Here is a 23129-nt window from a genome sequence, read left to right on the forward strand (position 1 = left end):
TACACTGCGCAGGGGTTTGGGTTTGGAATATTGTGCTGCTGATAATTGTACTGTGTTACCTCCTACTGCAAGTTATATCATGTCTGCTTCTGAGGGTAAAGGTTCTGGGGCGGAACACACTGCTGGTTGTTGCTGAAGCCACAGGCACATATGAGGACAATATAGCAGCTGTGGGCTCTGGTTCTGGGGGCTCCTTGCCCCCCAGTGGGACTGTGGCAACGGAGGCACATACTGACCCACCGTGGGCCTGCTTTTTCCACGCTTCTGCATACTCTAGTTCATAAACTAACACCCCCTATGGGACCCCCAATGCCGGTACAACCGTATGTGGGCCCTGCAGCTAACACGCCGTGGGCGGACGATTTACCTGCTCAATTAAAGAAGTTGAACCAGTCCTTGACTACTAAAAAGTCTGATCAACGCTCGCCTAGGTCCAAGAGGTCCTCTAAGCGAGCGCTTGTCTCCTCACAATCCACTGCTGTCACTGACACCTCGTCTGAGGACGGCACTTACACTGACCCCACAGGTTCTGACTCAGATACGGCTGATGGGGAGGGTAGTTCACATGTGGATATTCCTGACCTTTTGGAGGCTATTAAGTTAATTCTGCAGATTACGGATGATCCTGAGCCATCCGTGCTTCCTAAGAAACCAGATAGGTTCAAGCGTCAGAAGGTGGTTAAACAGGTTTTACCTCACTCTGATCAACACCTCCTCCAGTGGACTCACATGTGGCTAGGATGGTGTTTTCCTCAGCTCTACCTGTCACTACCGTCACGTCTCTGAAAGAGCCTACGGATAACCGTGTGGAGGGTTGTCTTAAAGCGATTTACACCCTCACGGGTGCTGCACAAAGGCCCACTATTGCAGCTACATGGGCTGCAGAGGCTATTGAAGCATGGGCCTTGGAGTTAGAAGCTAAAATCTCCTCTGGCCATGCTAGACAATGCTTGTCATATATTGTCACAGCTTCTCGCGATGTTAAAGAGGTGGCTTCTGATGCCGGTATCCTAGCAGCCAAGGCCTCTACCACGTCAGTCCTGGCTCGCCGGATATTGTGGATATCCTGGACTCTAGAAAAACCCTGGAGGTACTCCCTTTCAAGGGAGATATTCTGTTTGGGGAGGACTTAAATAAGATAGTGGCTGACTTGGCTACTGCCAAAACTGCCTGTCTGCCAAGTACCGCTCCTTCTGTGTCGAAGGCTAAAGGTACTTCCTTTCGCCCCTTTCGTCCTTCAGGTAAAGCAAAAGGTCAGGCGTACAACAAGCAGGCCCTCACTTCCAAACCTGGTAAGCCGAAGCCCAAAAGAGCCTGGGCGGCCCGTCAGCCAGCTTCCAAGACTGATAAGCCTGCCGCATGACGGGGCGGGCCTCCCCCTGGGGTATCCCAGGGTGGGGGGCCGGCTTCTAGGGTATACCCAGGAATGGTTGAAAACCACTTCAGATGCCTGGGTACGGGAAGTCGTCACTCGAGGTTACGCCATAGCCTTCAAAAACCGACCCCCTCATCGATTTTGCCAGACAGACGTCCCGTCGGACCAGACAAAGGCAAACACTCTACATTCGGTGGTACAGACCCTCCTGGAGACAGAAGTCGTAGTACAGGTGCCTCTTACGCAGAGGGGGCGGGGGTACTATTCTCCGCTGTTTCTAGTCCCGAAACCGAATGGGTCCTCCCGGCCCATTCTCAACCTCAAGGCATTGAACAGGTTTGTGAAGATTTCCAAGTTCCGTATGGAAACCCTTCGCTCTATAGTTCTGGCCTTGGAACCTGGGGACTACATGGTCTCCTTGGACATACAGGATGCTGACCTGCATATTCCTATAGCAGTGTCACATCAACAATACCTGAGGTTTTTCTATTGGCAACATCCATTACCAGTTTCGGGCGTTTCCTTTTTGGTTTAACAACAGCTCCGCGAGTATTCACCAAAGTTATGGCGGTGATGACGGTGGTACTCCGCCGTCAAGGGGTCAGGATACTGCCGTATCTGGACGACTTGTTAATCCTGGCAAATTCCCCAGATCTTTTCCTGTGTCATCTGGATATGACGGTCCGGTTTCTAAAAGCCCACGGATGGCTCATCAACTGGAAGAAATCCTCCCTGGTCCCTGCTCAGAGCATGCTGCACCTGGGAGCGCTGTTAGACACTCACAACGAGAGGTTGTTCTTGTCTCAGGAGAAAGTCCTGAAGCTTCAGGACAGGATTCGTTGCTTCCTTTCTCGTCCACAAGTGTCGATACATTCGGGCATGCAGGTGCTAGGCCTCATGGTATCAGCATTCGACATGGTGGAGTATGCTCAATTCCATTCTCTCCCCCCTCCAGAGGCTGATTTTAGCCAAGTGGGATAGCCTGCCTCACCGGATCAGGTCTCACATGATCTCATTGACTCCGGAGGTCCGTCTGTCGCTGCTCTGGTGGCTCCAGGACCAACAATTGTGCAGGGGCCGTCCCTTCTGGATATCCAACTGGGTCCTGTTGACGACAGATGCCAGTCTAAGAGGTTGGGGCGCGGTGCTGGAGCAGCACTCCTTACAGGGTCGGTGGACCAAGGAGGAATCTCTCCTCTCGATCAACATTCTGGAGTTGCGGGCGGTATTCAATGCGTTGAACCTGGCCCAGCATTTAATTCAGAGCCGTCCTGTTCAAGTACAATCGGACAACGCCACCACAGTGGCTTACATAAATCATCAAGTCGGCACTCGAAGCCGTTTGGCAATGAAGGAAGCCTCACGGATTCTACAGTGGGCAGAACACCATCTACCGGCAATATCGGCAATATTCATTCCGGGAGTCCTGAATTGGGAAGCGGACTTTCTCAGTCGTCAGGACGTGCATGCCGGCGAGTGGGGCCTTCATCCAGAAGTGTTTCAACTCCCCTTGGAAAGGTGGGGTCTTCCAGATGTGGATCTGATGGCATCTTGACACAATCACAAGGTTCCGGTCTTCGGAGCAAGGACAAGGGATCCTCAAGCAGCATTCGTGGATGCGCTGGCGGTGCCGTGGAGGTTTCGACTGCTGTACGTGTTCCCTCCGGTGTCACAAGCAAGAAAAAGGAAATCTGCTTCTCATTGCTCCGGCGTGGCCCAGACGGTACTGGTTCTCAGACCTGCAGGGCCTATCGTCAGAGCGTCCACTTCTACTTCCACAACGCCCAGACCACCTCGTTCAGGGCCCTTGTGTCTACCAGGACCTATCCCGGCTATCTTTGACGGCGTGGCTCTTGAAGCTTCCGTCTTGAAGGCTAAGGGTTTTTCTGAAGAGGTTATTAAAACTATGTTGCGGGCCCGGAAACCGGCTTCTGCTCGGATTTACCATAGGGTCTGGCATTCATACTTTGTTTGGTGAGCATCTAACAATTATGACGCTTCCAAGTTTAGTACAGCCAAACTTTTGGCTTTTCTGCAGCAGGGCCTAGATTTAGGCCTGCCTCTGGCCTCCCTCAAGGTTCATATTTCTGCCTTGTCGGTGTGGTTTCAGAGAAAAATTGCGACTTTACCTGATGTTCATATTTTCACTCAGGGTGTGTTGCGTATCCAACCTCCCTATGTCCCGCCTGTGGCTCCTTGGGACTTGTCGGTGGTTTTGGAGGCGTTGCAGGAGCCTCCATTTGAACCTCTTGGTTCAGCTGACCTTAAGTGGCTTTCCCTTAAGGTGGTGTTCTTGCTGGCTATTGCCTCTGCTAGAAGAGTGTCGAATCTGGGTGCCTTGTCTTGTTGTTCCCCATATCTGATTTTTCACCATGACCGGGCGGTTCTTAGGGCATTTGCCTAAGGTGGTTTCTTCGTTCCACCTTAATCAGGAGATTGTGGTTCCAACCTTTGTCTCTCCTGATTTGTCTCCCAAAGAGCGGTCTTTGGATGTGGTACGGGCTCTCCGTATCTATGTGAAGAGAACTGCTTCTATTAGAAAATCTGATTATCTCTTTGTTTTGTTTGGATTTCACGAACGTGGCTGGCCTGCTCACAAGCAGACCCTAGCCAGATGGATTAGAATGGTGATTGCACATGCTTATGTGAAGGCTGGTCTGTCAGCTCCTGCTCACATTACGGCCTATTCTACTCTGTCTGTTGGACCTTCTTGGGCGGCCCACCGTGGTGCGACCCTTGATCAATTGTGCAAGGCGGCTATGTGGTCCTCTGGGAACACGTTCATAAGGTTCTATGCCTCCGATACTGCCGCTTCCCAGGATGCTTCCTGTGGACGCCGGGTTCTTGTGCCCGCTACAGTGCGTCCCCTCCCATAAGGAACTGCTTTAGGACATCCCCATTTTCCAGACTTGTGGAGCCCAGTGTACCCCGCAGCAGAAAACAAGTTTTATGGTAAGAACTTAACTTTGTTAAAACTCTTTCTGCGAGGTACACTGGGCTCCACAAGGCGCCCACCCTGACGCACTTAGCATCTTTGGGTTGATATGGCATTAGCCGCTGACACTTCTCTTGTCATGAGAGTGTGGTATATGTGGCTACTAACCGTTGTAGTCTCTTTTCCTGCTACTGCATTGGGCTGGTTAACTAAAACTGAGCTCCTGTGCTGGGAAGCGGGGTTATAGAGGAGGCGGCGCTGTGCATTCTGGGAACAATCAAAGCTTTGAGTCTGTTGGTGCCTCGGATCAAGATCCTACTCTACACCCCATTGTCCAGACTTGTGGAGCCCAGTGTACCTCGCAGAAAGAGTTTTAACAAAGTTCTTACTATAAAACTCGTTTTTGACGGTAGTTGACAGACTGCTTACTCATGGTATAGGTGAATTTAACCGGATGGTCACATCTGTCATGGGTATTAATAATACCCTCCAGGCGATCTTGAGTACCCTTCCACAAGATAAGCAGGTCGTCAATGTAGCAGTAATAGATAATTATATCGTCCGCTATCATAGGGTCGTCAAAAAATACTTCCTGTTCTACCTTTAACATAAAAATATTGGAGAACGATGGGGCCACAGGGGACCCCATCGCACAGCCGGTACGCTGCAAATATACCTCCCCATCAAACAGAAAAAAAAAATTGTTAACGTCATATGTAGCAAATCCAGACAAAATTGCAAATCAGGACCCTTGAAATCGGGGTGGCCGTCCAAGTACTGATGCACCGCCTCGAACCCAAGATTATGGGTGTTATGGTGTACAGGCTCTGCAAATCAATACTGCAAAGGGTCACCTTACAATCAAATTTGGACAAAGGGTTGAGCTTACGTAATAGGGTGCTAGGATCTAGCAAAAACCGGGGGTGTAATTGAATACATGGCTGAAAGACTGAGTCAAGAGATAAGGCTACCGGTTGGAACAGGGAGTTGTTAGCCGATATGATGGACCGGCCAGGGGTTTTTATCAAGCTCTCATGAATTTTAGGGGTAGTATACAATACTGGCATAACAGGAAATGTAGGTATCAGGGCAATCCGCAAGGCGCTAGAAATAGTCCCTGATCCAACCGTTTCGTCCAATCTGATGCAAAGCTCAATCCTGAATCTCAGTCGGGTTAGCTAACAACAAATAGGTGGAAGAGTTTTTAAGTTGTCTTACAGTCCTCCAGATTTTGCAACACCAGGGTACCCCCTTTATCTGCAGATCTGAATACAATATCTGAGCATGCAGCCAATCTAGAGCAAGCTTCTCCGCTATAGATATATTGTCCCTAATGTGTGGTAAACTAGAGATAATAGGATTTTAATTACCTACCGGTAAATCCTTTCCTTGTAGTCCATAGAGGATGCTGGGGTCCATATTAGTACCATGGGGTATAGACTGGTCCACCAGGAGCCATTGGCACTTTAAGAGTTTAATAGTGTGGGCTGGCACCTCCCTCTATGCCCCTCCTACCAGACTCATTCTAGAAACTGTGCCCGAGGAGACCACCTACTTTGAGAAAAGGAATTACACAGATAGTGGCGAGATCCATACCAGCTCACACAACACACAAATCCGGCTAACATGCCGGAAAACTCGGCAACAGCTGAAACCGTAAACAACGTAGAACTTACCTAGGAACCAGGCAGTACTGAACTACAAAACCAATGCAGGAAAACGAACTGTATCAGATGTACATGCACCACCTGCCAGTTCATGATTAGTGGTAACACCTTTCAGCACCCCCTTGAGGGACGTACTATGAACGCTGCTGGGTCCGCTCAGAGAAGCTCCGCCCCTTTAATGGCGCTGTAAATTTGCGCTGGCTGAGATCCGCGGACCCAGACAGGCTGGAAATGGTCAGTGCAGGGTTCTGTGCTGGCTCAGGGTGCCCCTCACAGCGCCGCACCGTAGTACCACTGAGCCGTCCGGGAGCGTGGTTAATACCGCGCTCCCACCCTTAAGCTGCCCGTTTCACACTGACCCCCTACTTGTAAGGGGGGACAGTGACTAACTCGCCACACTTCAGTACAGTGAGGGAGTAGCAGCTGACTGCCGGGGTGAGCGTTCCCCTGTGGCGGGGCACGATCTGTCCCCTCTGGAGCTCAATGTCCAGTCAGCGGAGGCAGTGGCTCAAGACCCCACAGGGCGGACTCTGCTACCCCCCCCCTCAGTCCCTCGATGCAGGGAGGCTGTTGTCAGCAGCCTCCCTGTAAAATAACAAACTCTAAAAAAAAAAAACCTTTTTACTAGAGAAGCCTTGTAGAGTTCCCCTAGCTGTGACCGCCTCCTCTGGGCACATTTTCTAAACTGAGTCTGGTAGGAGGGGCATAGAAGGAGGAGCCAGCCCACACTATTAAACTCTTAAAGTGCCAATGGCACTTTAAGAGTTTAATAGGTCTGTCTCTAACTCAATTAAACGCATATAAGTCCAAACAGACACATTGTGCGTCTGAGGTTCAAAGGTAGACTTGGGCAAGATTTTCTTAAGTTTGGTAGCCTATTGAGGCAGATGCCCAGATGAACATCATGATTGATAAGTTTAAAGCACGCGGATATCCACCGCATATTTTGGAGCAGGCTAGAATTAAAGCTTTAGCTACAGATCGCACACAATTATTGTATGGAGATCCTAAAACTGTAGCTACCACTGATATGATCCCGTGGGTGGGTTAGTAGAGTCCTGCCAGTAGTGGAATTAATAGGATATCTAAAAAAATTGTGGCACATAGTCCAATCTGACCATGATTTAAATCTGGACCAGATGAAGTTGATGTCCTGCTACACTAGACGGAGAAACATTAGAGACATCCTTGTTAAATCGGACATCTCCACTAATCCCAATGCAGTGTTATACATTAACTCTAGAGGCTGTATCAGATGTACATGCACCACCTGCCAGTTCATAATAAGTGGTAACACCTTTCAGCACCCCCTTACGGGACGTACTATTAAAATTAACTATACATTGACATGTACCTCCAAATATGTAATATATCAGATCCTGAGCCCCTGTGGGCTGTTATACATAGGGAAGACTGAACGGATTTTCAAGGAACTTATGTGTGTGTGTGTGTGTGTGTGTATGTGTATATATATATATATATATATATATATATATATATATATATATGTATATATATATATATATGTGTGTGTATGTATACAGCTGAATCGGCACTCTACATAATGGTAAATGAAGTACCTGCGTGCCTTCGTAGAAATCAATAGTCCTCCTGAAACTCTCCTGCCAGGAGAGTTTCAGGAGGACTAATATATATATATATATATATATATATATATATATATATATATATATCAGACACGGCACTCCTTTTATGAAGTAATTTTCCTCAGGTCTAACATAGCAGAGAAACAGGTCTTACCTTATAATGGATACATCACCCTGTGTGTGAACGGCTTTGCGGTCAGCGGGACGCCGCCCGCTGCGTCACCTCCCCCGGCCGTGCTCCCCATCACCATGGTAACAAAAAAACAAAAAACTTGGACACCTGTAGATAAAAGATTATGCAGGCCTGACATCAGAACAGGATAGTAGCGATTAGGCATGGTGTATATTACAGCATCGATACTAATAGACCACAGAGATGCACATTGTACTTGCGGATTGCTATTATTTTACAATGTATAGTATAGATCTACCAGCATACCTGCAACTCAATATGTAACAATGAGATTAACAAAAAATAATGAGACTTGGCAAGCATTAAATCCAGCATGATCGCCTATTGAATTAATAACAATAAGGCAGTACTAATATATCTGACTATGGTATATCAACCTAAATAAAATTTGAAAACCTAGAACCACAGGTCTACTAATGTGAATGCAAGAACCACCCTTATAACAACTATATCACTAGACCCACTATTATGTATAATGCTGACATATGCGCAACACTGTGCACCTTAATCGTGACAAGCCACTTTACAGGAAACTATTAAAACCGTGGGACTCATTTAGTCCCCGTGGATGAACCGTATCTAAACGGTAGATCCACCGGGCTTTGAGCCTTAGGAGTTTGGCACCCATATCTATATCTCCGAATACTCCTACAATATATCCTGGCACAGGTACAGAATATATATATATATATATATATATATATATATATATATATATATATATATATATATATATATAATCTATCCAGTGCAGTTTTATTGTCTTGCCAAAATAATTAGCTTCACTGTGACTGTGTGTGCCTGTATCTGCTATGTGGATTTCACTTTCATTGTGTCCCAGCTTTAGCTATCAATGTTTTCTCCGGCAGGGTCCACAGGTTATCCACAGGGTAACATTGGGATATGATGGAGCGACAGCGGATTGGCACCAAACGATCACAAGCTTTCTGGCCTCCCAGAATGCACCGGGCTCGTCCATATAATACAGCCCACTGACTCAGTCAAATCAGTTTTTTGTTTGGTGCGGCAGTTGCCGGACCATGGTCACAAGGGCTGCTGTGTTTTGGCAGCCCTAAGCTTTATTTGATTTATAGTCTTACTATGGTTTTGAGTGATCTTTCCTAACAACGTCTTACACGCATATTGGAAAGAGTCGCTCCAACAACTCTCCGCCGGGTCGCAACAACGCTTACCCACAGTACAAGTGCTGTCTCGACGGGCGTCTGTGTCGGATGTTACTAGCAGGTCCAGCAGACGTTACCAGGCTCTGGCCGGAGTACGGGGAGAAGGTAAGGCATCGTTTCCACTTAGAGGGGGAATACGGAGGAGACTACCAAACAGTAGCTGATGCGCCACCACCACGGGTGCTCTAGTGCTAGGCTTTAGGGATCATAAGGCGCCAGGATTAGTTGAGGCTGCGATCCCTAGGGTTGGTGTCATCAGTGGGGAGTTATGAACTGATTGCCTCACTTCCGTCTCAGACGCTACCACGAGGGGACTCGGTCGCAGCATAGGCCGCTGCGTCTGTATACACTACGGTTTACCACTAAGAGACTGGGTCGCAGACAGGAGCGTCTGCATGCTCTAACGTTCAATGAGCGTCTGTGTCCACTAAAAATTACCGCAGCACCAGTGTACACTAATAGCGTCTGGATCCACTCCGCATTCGCTAACGTATTGATCGGTCCTGGAAGTGGGGTGAGTCTCCCTGTATCCCACTCTGCTGAGTACGGGTTTATACAGCACTAAATTTCTATCTACCTTTGTTGTATGAATAGTTAACTTTAGTGCCTATTGCATATGAGTTTTATGTACATTAGTGTGGTTTTCTTCGCAATGCGTCTGAATACTTTAAAGATCTGTATAGAACAGAATTCGGTAATATGTACTCCTACATGCTTTGAGATGTGTCTGTAGTTGATAGTCTGCTCATATGATGTATATAAAATATAGATAGAGATATATATATAGATATAGATATAGATATAGATATATATATATATATATATATATATATATATATATATATATTTCTCTAACGTCCTAGTGGATGCTGGGAACTCCGAAAGGACCATGGGGAATAGCGGCTCCGCAGGAGACTGGGCACAACTAAAAGAATGCTTTTAGACTACCTGGTGTGCACTGGCTCCTCCCACTATGACCCTCCTCCAAGCCTCAATTAGATTTCTGTGCCCGGCCGAGCTGGATGCACACTAGGGGCTCTCCTGAGCTCCTAGAAAGAAAGTTTATTTTAGGTTTTTTATTTTACAGTGAGACCTGCTGGCAACAGGCTCACTGCATCGAGGGACTAAGGGGAGAAGAAGTGAACCTACCTGCTTGCAGCTAGCTTGGGCTTCTTAGGCTACTGGACACCATTAGCTCCAGAGGGATCGACCGCATGGAACTGGCCTTGGTGTTCGTTCCCGGAGCCGCGCCGCCGTCCCCCTTACAGAGCCAGAAGCAAGAAGAGGTCCGGAAAATCGGCGGCAGAAGACATCAGTCTTCAACAAGGTAGCGCACAGCACTGCAGCTGTGCGCCATTGCTCCTCATGCACACTTCACACTCCGGTCACTGAGGGTGCAGGGCGCTGGGGGGGGGGGGGGGGCGCCCTGAGCAGCAATAAAAACACCTTGGCTGGCAAATATATCACAATATATAGCCCCAGAGGCTATATATGTGATAAATACCCCTGCCAGAATCCATAAAAAAGCGGGAGAAAAGTCAGCGAAAAAGGGGCGGAGCTATCTCCCTCAGCACACTGGCGCCATTTTCTCTTCACAGTGCAGCTGGAAGACGGCTCCCCAGGCTCTCCCCTGTAGTTTGCAGGCTCAAAGGGTTAAAAAGAGAGGGGGGGCACTAAATTTAGGCGCAATATTGTATATACAAGCAGCTATTGGGAAAAATTCACTCAATATAGTGTTAATCCCTAAATTATATAGCGCTCTGGTGTGTGCTGGCATACTCTCTCTCTGTCTCCCCAAAGGGCTGTGTGGGGTCCTGTCCTCAGTCAGAGCATTCCCTGTGTGTGTGCGGTGTGTCGGTACGGCTGTGTCGACACGTTTGATGAGGAGGCTTATGTGATGGCAGAGCAGATGCCGATAAATGTGATGTCGCCCCCTGTGGGGCCGATACCAGAGTGGATGGATAGGTGGAAGGTATAAACCGACAGTGTCAACTCCTTACATAAAAGGCTGGATGACATAACAGAAATGGGACAGCCGGCTTCTCAGCCCGCGCCTGCCCAGGCGTCTCAAAGGCCATCAGGGGCTCAAAAACGCCCGCTCTCTCAGATGGCAGACACAGAGGTCGACACGGAGTCTGACTCCAGTGTCGACGAGGTTGAGACATATACACAATCCACTAAGAACATCCGTTACATGATCCCGGCTATATAAAATGTGTTATACATTTCTGACATTAACCCAAGTACCACTAAAAAAGGGTTTTATGTTTGGGGAGAAAAAGCAGGCAGTGTTTTGTTCCCCCATCAAATGAGTGAATATAGTGTGAAAAAGCGTGGGTTCCCCCGATAAGAAACTGGTAATTTCTAAAAAGTTACTGATGGCATACCCTTTCCCGCCAGAGGATAAGTTACGCTGGGAGATATCCCCTAGGGTGGATAAGGCGCTCACACGTTTGTCAAAAAAGGTGGCACTGCCGTCTTAGGATACGGCCACTTTGAAGGTACCTGCTGATAAAAAGCAGGAGGCTATCCTGAAGTCTGTATTTACACACTCAGGTACTAGACTGAGACCTGCAGATAGTGCTGCTGCAGCGTGGTCTGTGACCCTGTCAAACAGGGATACTATTTTGCGAACATAAGACGTCGTCTTATATATGAGGGATGCACAGAGGGATATTTTGCCGGCTGGCATCCAGAATTAATGCAATGTCCATTCTGTCAGGAGGGTATTAGAGACCCGACACTGGACAGGTGATGCTGACTTTAAAAGGCACATAGAGCCTTGTAAGGGTGAGGAATTGTTTGGGGATGGTCTCTGGGACCTCGTATCCACAGCAACAGCTGGGAAGAAATTTTTTTTACCTCAGGTTTCCTCACAGCCTAAGAAAGCACTGTATTATCAGGTACAGTCCTTTCGGCTTCAGAAAAGGCGCTTCCTTTCTGCACAGAGACGAGGGAAGAGGGAAAATGCTGCACCAGTCAGCCAGTTCCCAGAATCAAAATTCTTCCCCCGCTTCCTCTGAGTCCACCGCATGACGCGGGGGCTCCACAGGCGTAGCCAGGTACGGTGGGGGGCCGCCTCAAAAATTTCAGCGATCAGTGGGCTCGCTCACAGGTGGATCCCTGGATCCTTCAAGTAGTATCTCAGGGGTACAAGCTGGAATTCGAGGCGTCTCCCCCCCCCCCCCCCCGCCGTTTCCTCAAATCTGCCTTGCCGACAACTCCCTCAGGCAGGGAGGCTGTGCTAGAGGCAATTCACAAGCTGTATTCCCAGCAGGTGATAGTCAAGGTTCCCCTACTTCAACAAGGACAGGGTTACTATTCCACACTGTTTGTGGTACCGAAACCGGACGGTTCGGTGAGACCCATTTTAAATTTGAAATCCTTGAACACATACATAAAAAAAAAAAAAAAAAAATTCAAGATGGAATCGCTCAGGGCGGTTATTGCAAGCCTGGAGGAGGGGGATTACATGGTATTCCTGGACATCAAGGATGCTTACCTACATGTCCCCATTTACCATCCTCACCAGGAGTACCTCAGATTTGTGGTACAGGATTGCCATTACCAATTCCAAACACTGCCGTTTGGACTGTCCACGGCACCGAGGGTCTTTACCAAGGTAATGGCAGAAATGATGATACTCCTTCGAAAAAAGGGATTTTTAATTATCCCGTACTTGGACGATCTCCTTATAAAGGCGAGGTCCAAGGAGCAGTTGTTGGTCGGAGTAGCACTATCTCGGGAAGTGCTACAACAGCACGGATGGATTCTATACATTCCAAAGTCACAGCTGGTTCCTACCACACGCCTACTGTTCCTGGGGATGGTTCTGGACACAGAACAGAAAAAAGTGTTTCTCACGCAGGAGGAAGCCAAGGAGCTGTCATCTCTAGTCAGAGACCTCCTGAAACCAAAACAGGTATCGGTGCATCACTGCACACGAGTCCTGGGAAAAATGGTAGCTTCTTACGAAGCAAAATTCCATTTGGCAGGTTCCAGGCAAGAACCTTTCAGTGGGACCTCTTGGACAAGTGGTCGGGATCGCATCTTCAGATGCATCGGCTGATAACCCTGTCTCCAAGGACCAGGGTATCTCTACTGTGGTGGCTGCAGAGTGCTCATCTTCAAGAGGGCCGCAAATTCGGCATACAGGACTGGGTCCTGGTAACCACGGATGCCAGCCTTCGAGGCTGGAGGGCAGTCACACAGGGAAGAAAATTCCAAGGACTTTGGTCAAGTCAGGAGTCGTCCCTACACATAAATATTCTGGAACTGAGGGCCATTTACAATGCCCTAAGTCTGGCAAGGCCTCTGCTTCAACACCAGCCGGTACTGATCCAATCAGACAACATCACGGCAGTCGCCCATGTAAACCGACAGGGCGGCACAAGAAGCAGGATGGCGATGGCAGAAGCCACAAGGATTCTCCGATGGGCGGAAAATCACGTCTTAGCACTGTCAGCAGTGTTCATTCCGGGAGTGGACAACTGGGAAGCAGACTTCCTCAGCAGACACGACCTACACCCGGGAGAGTGGGGACTTCATCCAGAAGTCTGCCAACTGTTGGTAAACCGTTGGGAAAGGCCACAGGTGGACATGATGGCGTCCCGCCTAAACAAAAAACTAGATATTGCGCCAGGTCAAGGGACTCTCAGGCAATAGCTGTGGACGCTCTAGTGACACCGTGGGTGTACCAGTCGGTTTATGTATTCCCTCCTCTGCCTCTCATACCAAAGGTACTGAGAATAATAAGAAAACGAGGAGTAAGAACGATACTCGTGGTTCCGGATGGGCCAAGAAGAGCTTGGTACCCAGAACTTCAAGAAATGATATCAGAGGAGCCATGGCCTCTACCGCTCAGACAGGATCTGCTACAGCAGGGGCCCTGTCTGTTCCAAGACTTACAGCGGCTGCGTTTGACGGCATGGCGGTTGAATTCCGGATCCTAAAGGAAAAGGGCATTCCGGAGGAAGTCATTCCTACGCTGATAAAAGCCAGGAAAGAAGTAACCGCAAACCATTATCACCGTATTTGGCGAAAATATGTTGCGTGGTGTGAGGCCAGGAAGGCCCCAACAGAGGAATTTCAGCTGGGTCGTTTTTTGCACTTCCTACAGTCAGGAGTGACTATGGGCCTAAACTTGGGTTCCATTAAGGTCCAGTTTTCGGCTTTGTCGATTTTCTTCCAGAAAGAACTGGCTTCACTGCCTGGAGTTCAGACATTTGTAAAGGGAGTGCTACATATTCAGCCCCCTTTTGTGCCTCCTGTGGCACCTTGGGATCTCAACGTGGTGTTGAGTTTCCTAAAATCACATTGGTTTGAGCCACTTAAAACTGTGGATTTGAAATATCTCACGTGGAAAGTGGTCATGTTATTGGCCTTGGCTTCGGCCAGGCGTGTGTCAGAATGGGCGGCCTTGTCAGGTAAAAGCCCTTATCTGATTTTCCATATGGATAGGGCAGAATTGAGGACTCGTCCCCAGTTTCTCCCTAAGGTGGTATCAGCTTTTCACTTGAACCAACCTATTGTAGTGCCTGCGGCTACTAGGGACTTGGAAGATTCCAAGTTACTGGACGTAGTCAGGGCCTACAAAAATTATATTTCCAGGACGGCTGGAGTCAGGAAAACTGACTTTCTTTTTATCCTGTAGGCACCCAACAAAATAGGTGCTCCTGCTTCTAAGCAGACTATTGCTCGCTGAATTTGTAGCACAATTCAGCTGGAGCATTCTGCGGCTTGATTGCCGCATCCTAAATCAGTAAAAGCCCATTCCACGAGGAAAGTGGGCTCACCTTGGGCGGCTGCCCGAGGGGTCTCGACTTTACAACTTTGCCGAGCTGCAACTTGGTCAGGGGCAAACACGTTTGCTAAATTCTACAAATTTGATACCCTGGCTGAGGAGGACCTTGAGTTCTCTCATTCGGTGCTGCAGAGTCATCCGCACTCTCCCGCCCGTTTGGGAGCTTTGGTATAATCCCCATGGTCCTTTCGGAGTTCCCAGCATCCACTAGGACGTCAGAGAAAATAAGAATTTACTCACCGGTAATTCTATTTCTCGTAGTCCGTAGTGGATGCTGGGAACTCCGTAAGGACCATGGGGAATAGCGGCTCCGCAGGAGACTGGATTCCCCATGGTCCTTACGGAGTTCCCAGCATCCACTAGAACGTTAGAGAAAATAAGAATTTACTCACCGGTAATTCTATTTCTCGTAGTCCGTAGTGGATGCTGGGAACTCCGTAAGGACCATGGGGAATCCAGTCTCCTGCGGAGCCGCTATTCCCCATGGTCCTTACGGAGTTCCCAGCATCCACTAGGACGTCAGAGAAAAGATTTTACTCACCGGTAAATCTATTTCTCGTAGTCCGTAGTGGATGCTGGGCGCCCATCCCAAGTGCGGATTGTCTGCAATACTTGTATATAGTTATTGTTAACTAAAGGGTTATTGTTATGAGCCATCTGTTGAGAGGCTCAGTTATGTTTCATACTGTTAACTGGATATGGTATCACGAGTTATACGGTGTGATTGGTGTGGCTGGTATGAGTCTTACCCGGGATTCAAAATCCTTCCTTATTGTGTCAGCTCTTCCGGGCACAGTATCCTAACTGAGGCTTGGAGGAGGGTCATAGTGGGAGGAGCCAGTGCACACCAGGTAGTCTAAAAGCTTTCTTTTAGTTGTGCCCAGTCTCCCGCGGAGCCGCTATTCCCCATGGTCCTTTCGGAGTTCCCAGCATCCACTACGGACTACGAGAAATAGATTTACCGGTGAGTAAAATGTTATATTATATTATATATAGATAGATAGATAGATAGATAGATATAGATATAGGAAATGGAGGGATGGGGTGTCGGCGATAAGTGTTGCTAAAAAAAAAAATGGTATTAAGCTTATAATCTAAAATTTAATAGCCAAAAATATATATAAATATTAAAAAGTTTAATACATATGAGAGTAAAAAAATCCAAGTAAAAGTTTAACATTAAAAGTGAAATTTTTTTTCCATATAAAGGACCATATGAAAACAAGGATTTTAAAAAGGATAGATCAGACTTGGCTTTAAATCAGTAGGGGGTCAGTACAGTGTTTAGTTTAACATACTTTTTGAACAGCACCTGTATTTATATATATATATATATATATATATATATATATATATATATATATATATATATATATATATATATATATATATATATATATATATATATATAATATTTTATTATGGAAACTTAATAATGTGGATCTATGGCCTGTTGATCCAGAGGTAATTAACCATCAGGGGTTCTAATCCTGTCTGCTGATCCTACTGCTACATTGCCCTGAGGTAGAGTCAACAATTTTGGGAGCTAAAGAAATTGTAATTAAACAAGCTCTTAAGAGAAATTTTGCAGAAATAGAATCTCAAAGAGAAGACTGGAAGAAAAACAAACCAGATTATGTTGGTAGAAATCTGTGACTGGTGGATGTGAATATAAATGATAGCAAATCTATTGGTAACCTGGGATATCTTCTGTATCATGTGGTTTAGGTCACTATGCTAAGTACAGGTTGAGTATCCCTTATCCAAAATGCTTGGGACCAGAGGTATTTTGGATATCGGATTTTTCCGTATTTTGGAATAATTAGATACCATAATGAGATATCCTGGTGATGGGACCTAAATCTAAGCACAGAATGCATTTATGTCACATATACACCTTATACACACAGCCTGAAGGTAATTTTAGCCAATATTTTTTATAACTTTGTGCATTAAACAAAGTGTGTCTACATTCACACAATTCATTTATGTTTCATATACACCTTATATACACAGCCTGAAGGTCATTTAATACAATATTATTAATACCTTTGTGTATTAAACAAAGTTTGTGTACATTGAGCCGTCAGAAAACAAAGGTTTCACTATCTCACTCTCATTCAAAAAAGTCCGTATTTCGGAATATTCCGTATTTCGGAATATTTGGATATGGGATACTCAACCTGTATTATCTCACTGATATATTTGATCAGTCTGTGAAAGCTGTCACCACACAAAATGTCTCCATAGGTAGTAAGTAGTCGTGTAATCTAGTGGTTCTCAAACTTTTTTGAAACACTGCATCCTAGAGTATCAGAACCCATAGGCTAAAAGTTTCTTACTGAGAAATTTAGAAAGAAATAATAAAGTAAATTGTTTTTGTATGTCATCCTTAGGCACAGTTATGTGGTGGGGGACAAGATTTGCTTCTGTTTGTCCAAATATATTATGATTGGCAGCCACCAGCACTGGTTTTACCTATTATATTGACCATAAATAATTTGAATTGGTCCTGTACCACCAATCCAAGGCACCCCTGCGAGTCTCCTGAAGCACCCCAGGGTGCCACGGCACACAGTTTGAGAACCACTGGTGTAAATTATAAAGGCATGCACAGTTTGAGCTGTGATACAGTTCTGTAAACCAGAAGCTTTTTGTCATTGCCCTTTCAGGTCTGGGAACAGGTGCACCTGTTATTGAGTCCCCGTATGGTGATCCAGTGTCTCCAGAGGATGCACCAGAGTCTATAAGTCGCGCTGTGGCCAGCTTACCTCCTGAGCAGATGTTTGAACTCATGAAACAGATGAAGGTGAGTCGGAGTGTATACACCTTGGTATGCAGAGGTGATGGAAAGAAAGTAGAATATTATAGTTGATTTGATGAATACAGTAGGTTAGAAGGATAGAAGGGAATAAATTATAAATGTAGAGTGGAATTCAGGAGCAGTATATTGAAAAACAAGAAAAAACCTTTTATTACTTAATCTAAACTGGACAATCAGAGGAACATTTCTAGCCCTACAGAGAAATATGATGTATTTCTCAACTGATTTATCTTATCGCGTATGTACTTTTTTGTATAGAAATTTATTTGGCGGCTAACATGATTAGTCTTACTTTTCATAAAAGTATAAACAGATTTGTTTAAATATTCTACCATTATTCTGGAAGTAAATACAAATAAAACCTGGCTATATGCTTAGGATAACTCAATACCAGATTGTCTCAATGATAGTTAGCCATGTATGGAGAGTCCTATGGCCAGACATATGATTCTCTGGTCTCCTGTACATGGTTAGGTCAGCGTGGAGCTGCAAGGAAAACGTGTTTCACCTGTGCAGTCGGGCTTGTTCACTTCCTGGTGTGCCGGAGTATACAACCCGCTGCCGCTTAAATTGCGGTACTGGAAGTTGGCTATTCCAGGAGTGCTCTTAAATTTTATGTCATTGTATTTTGATATCTAAATTGGATGGGAGACCACTTTGGAAAATTATGTGCTATAGGTATATAAGAACTTGATGCTCTGAGTCTAACGTTGAAAACAGATTCACTACTTTTCTTCTTTCAATCTCCGGTATAAGCCGTCCACATTCTTATTTATCGACCGTCTCAAGCTATGTATTTGAGAAGTAGCTATGTTACTACTGTGACAATCTATTATGTACTCACTCTATATTTCTGCAGAAACAATACATTTATGATGCATATTTCATTTTGTAGATTATCATAAATATTAGTATACATATGATTTAAGGAAATCAGAATGATACTTTTTTACTTCCTAGGGTAACTCCTATCCGGAACTAAACTACCCCAATAAAAGGTGCAATTATTGTGTTGTATTTTATTCCAGTTCATTTTTGGGACTGGTCAGGATCTATATCCCTGCCAATGAAGCATAATTAACATTGGGGAAAAGGGACATTGAGTTTATTTTAATAATAGCTAGCTGATATAGGACTTTCTATTTTATTTGTATGTAATAAGTTAAATTTTACAAGCTTCACAATAACACCTCATTGTTCTAGAAGAGAGTGCCTAAAAAGTCTTCCTCCTTCTTTTGCTTACATGTATCAGAGTTAAGCTAGTCTAATAGACAAGATATTCAGGGGGGACAACAAAACTTTACCCGTTTTATCACCATTTTTTTCCTGGGTAATTCAATTACCCCCCCATTTTTACAGCACAAAAACAGGTTTTCTGCTGCGGGGTACACTGGGCTCCACAAGGATGGACAATGGGGGTGTAGAGTAGGATCTTGATCCAAGGCACCAACAGGTTCAAAAGCTTCGACTGTTCCCAAGATGCATAGCGCCGCCTCCTCTATAACCCCGCCTACCTGCATAGGAGCTCAGTTTTGTAGTTGGTCCCGCAGATAGCAGGCATTTAACAGAGGGGCTGCTCCTAGCAGCCCTAAGAAGAGCTTTTTAGGAAGAAAAGTGAAGACTTCAAGGGCTGCAGCAGTGTGTAGATGTCGGGAGACATTCACTGCTGCAGCTCCATCTCTCCCTAGCGGCGCTGTACACTCCCGCTCCTTGGTTGCCGGGTAACTACAGCGGGAGGCTCTGGTTTTCTTCCTGTCAGGCACACACGGCTGGGGCTCTCCGGGATCGCGTGGCCGCGCTTTGGGAGGTGGTAAGTGGGTCCTGCTCGCGGGACCCGTGCTGTATCGCGATCCGGCGCGGTTGGTGGGAGGAGGGCCGCGCGCGCTGGCCATTGTGGCATACAGGCGATCCCACTAGATCACCAGGGCATGGGTGCAGGTCAGGTTTTCTCTCTAAGCCTTTTTACAAGTAGCCCGCAGTACCAGGTGGTTTTGCCAGCAGAGGGGATAAGGCTTAGACCTGGAGCCCCTCCCCCAGCCCCAGGGCGCCATTTCCAGTAAATGTTCCCACCCTGGAGCTGCATATCTGTCTCTCCCTCACTCCCTGTCAGTGTCTGCGGTGCCATTTCTCTCAGCTACACTGTTCCTGGGATTGCTTGGGCAAATCCTCCTATGTAAAGCCGCCTGGTTGTCAGTGCTGTGACTTTACAAGACACTTAAGTATTCTACATGTCATTTGGACAGTGATCGTTAAGAGAGTGCATTTAGTCAGGGTTCTCTGGTACAAGCACCCTGTGATATACATCCAGTCTTTACTGTGCAGTGTTATATCTATTACTTAATAGCTGTATTTAAGCTAGTCCAGTGCAGTATTGTGTGTAATAACCTCTGCATTGTACAACTGTGACTATATGTGTGTGCATAAGCTGCTGGGTGATTTTCATTTCGTGTCTCTCACTCAGCCGGCTATCCCTATATTCTATAACCTGAGGGGGCTTGGTGCGTCAGGTTTATAAGACTGTACTATAGGGTATTCACAAAAATATACTTTCTCTAACGTCCTTGAGGATGCTGGGACTCCGTAAGGACCATGGGGAATAGACGGGCTCCGCAGGAGATAGAGCACTTTAAGAAAGCTTTGGATTCTGGGTGTGCACTGGCTCCTCCCTCTATGCCCCTCCTCCAGACCTCAGTTTTTACACTGTGCCCAGAGGGAAATGGATGCACTGCAGGGAGCTCCCCTGAGTTCTCTGCCTAGAAAGCATTTTTGTTTGGATTTTTTCTATATTTTTACAGGGAGCACTGCTGGCAACAGGCTCCCTGCATCGAGGGACTGAGGAGAGAGGGGCAGACCTTCTTAAATGATAGGCTCTGCTTCCTCGGCTACTGGACACCATTAGCTCCAGAGGGGGTGAACACCGGTTCGTCCTGGGCGTTCACTCCCAGAGCCGCGCCGCCGTTTTCCTCACAGAGCCAGAAGAAACTAAGTCAGAAGACGTCTCAGGCGGCAGAAGCCTTCAGAGCTTCACTGAGGTAACTCACAGCACCGCAGCTGTGCGTCATTGCTCCCATACACCTCACATACTCCGGTCACTGTAAGGGTGCAGGGCACAGGGGGGGCGCCCTGGGCAGCAATATAACACCTCTCTTATGGCAAAAGACTATATACATGTACAGGTGGGCACTGTACATGTATATAAAAGAGCCCCGCCATTTTTTAATAACTTTGAGCGGGACAGAAGCCCGCTGCCGAGGGGGCGGGGCTTCTCCCTCAGCACTCACCAGCGCCATTTTCTCTCCACAGCACCGCTGAGAGGAAGCTCCCCGGACTCTCCCCTGCTTTACACATGGTGAAAGGGGGTTTGAAGGAGAGGGGGGAGCACATAATTGGCGTTTTATTACTACTCAGCGCTTCTGGAAAAGGGCAGTCTGTGTTTTTTTTTTTTTTCCTGGGGTGTGTGCTGGCATTCTCTCTCTCTCTCTCTCTCTCTCTCTCTCTCTCTCTCTCTCTCTCTCTCTCTCTCTCTCTCTCTCTCTCTCTCTCTCTCTCTCTGTCTCTCCAAAGGCCCTTAAAGGGGATACTGTCTTCAGAAAAGAGTTTCCCGGTGTGTGTGAAGTGTGTCGGTACGCATGTGTCGACATGTTTGACGAGGAAGGCTCGCTTAATGTGGAGAGGGAGTGCTTGAATGTCATGTCGCCGTTGTCAACGCCGACACCGGAATGGGTGGATATGCTGAATGTCTCAAATGCAAATGTCAATCTATTGCATAAAAGGTTAGACAAGGCTGAAGCTAGGGATCAGTCAGGTAGCCAGACCATGCCTGTCCCTGTGGCGCCAGGACCTTCGGGGTCTCAGAAGCGCACCATATCCCAGATTGATGACAGATACCGACACGGATACTGACTCTAGTGTCGACTATGAAGATGCAAAATTACAGCCGAGGGTGGCAAAAGGTATTCGGTACATGATTATTGCCATTAAAGAGGTTTTGCATATTACTGAGGAACCCCCTGTCTCTGACACGAGGGTACACATGTATAAAGGGAAAAAGCCTGAGGTCACCTTTCCGTTCTCATTTGAGCTGAGCGAATTGTGCGAAAAGGCTTGGGAATCTCCAGATAGGAGACCACAAGTTCCCAAAAGGATTCTTATGGCGTATCCTGTTCCACAAACGGATAGGATACGATGGGAATCTTTGCCTAAAGTAGACAAGGCGCTGACACGCTTATCCAAAAAGGTGGCACTGCCTTCTCAGGATACGGCTTCCCTCAAGGATCCTGCTGATCGCAGGCAGGAAATTACCATGAAGCACATTTACACTCATTCAGGTACTATTGTTAGACCGGTTATGGCGTCGGCCTGGGTTTGTAGTGCTGTTGTGGCATGAGCAGATTCCTCATCTACGGAGATTGACACCTTAGATAGGGATGCCATTTTAATGATCATAGAATATATCAGAGATGCTGCATTGTATATGAGAGATGCTCAAAGAGACATATGTTTATTAAGCTCCAGAATAAACGCTATGTCTATTTCTGCTAGGCGGCTCTTGTGGACCCGACAGTGGACGGGAGACTCCGATTCAAAGCGGCATATGGAATCCTTGCCTTACAAGGGGGAGGAGTTGTTTGGAGACGGCCTCTCGGACCTTGTCTCTACTGCTACGGCTGGTAAGTCGAATTTCTTACCTTATATCCCCCCGCAGCATACAAAAAAGGCACCTCATTATCAAATGCAGTCCTTTCGTTCCAATAAGAGCAAGAAGGTACGGGGATCGTCCTTTGTTGTCAGAGGAAAAGGCAAGGGAAAAAAGCTGCACACAGCTAGTTCCCAGGAGCAGAAGTCCTTCCCTGCATCTGCAAAGTCCACCGCATGACGCTGGGGCTTCCCGGGGGGAGGCAGATCTAGTGGGGGCTCGTCTTCGGTTTTTCAGCCACGTCTGGGTTCACTCGCAGGTGGATCCCTGGGCATTAGAGATTGTTTCTCAGGGATACAGGCTGGAATTCGAAGACTTGCCTCCTCGCCGGTTTTTCAAATAGGTTCTGCCGGCTTCCCCGTCAGAGAGGGATATAGTGTTGGCAGCAATCCAAAAATAGTATATTCAACAGGTGATTGTCACAGTTCCTCATCTCCAGCAAGGAGAGGGATATTACTCAACCCTGTTTGTGGTCCCGAAACCAGACTGTTCGGTCAGACCCATTTTTAACCTAAAATCCCTGAACCTGTACTTGAAGAGATTCAAGTTCAAAATGGAATCACTCAGGGCGGTCATCGCCAGCCTGGAGGGGGGGGGGGATTGGATGGTATCCCTGGACATAAAGGATGCTTACCTTCATGTTCCGATATTCCCCCCTCACCAGGCGTTCCTGAGATTTGCAGTGCAGGACTGTCACTACCAATTTCAGACGTTGCCGTTTGGGCTTTCCACGGCCCCGAGAATTTTCACCAAGGTAATGGCGGAAATTATGGTGCTCCTGCGCAGGCAGGGTGTCACAATTATCCCATACTTGGACGATCTCCTCATAAAGGCGAGATCTCGGG

At 46.9% G+C, this 23129-nt stretch overlaps 1 protein-coding gene across 3 annotated transcripts in view; it reads left to right on the forward strand.

Annotated features, from left to right (window-relative positions):
* Window positions 1-23129, forward strand: part of CSTF2 (cleavage stimulation factor subunit 2) — a 265759-nt gene that overhangs the window by 63146 nt on the left and 179484 nt on the right. For all 3 annotated transcript variants that reach the window (XM_063936957.1, XM_063936958.1, XM_063936959.1), the window contains one exon: window positions 17437-17573. In XM_063936957.1, coding sequence (XP_063793027.1) covers window positions 17437-17573 — 137 coding nt within the window. The remainder of the gene's footprint in view (window positions 1-17436; window positions 17574-23129) is intronic.

This window comes from Pseudophryne corroboree, chromosome 8 (genome assembly GCF_028390025.1).
Source record: "Pseudophryne corroboree isolate aPseCor3 chromosome 8, aPseCor3.hap2, whole genome shotgun sequence".
Lineage (NCBI taxonomy): Eukaryota > Metazoa > Chordata > Amphibia > Anura > Myobatrachidae > Pseudophryne > Pseudophryne corroboree.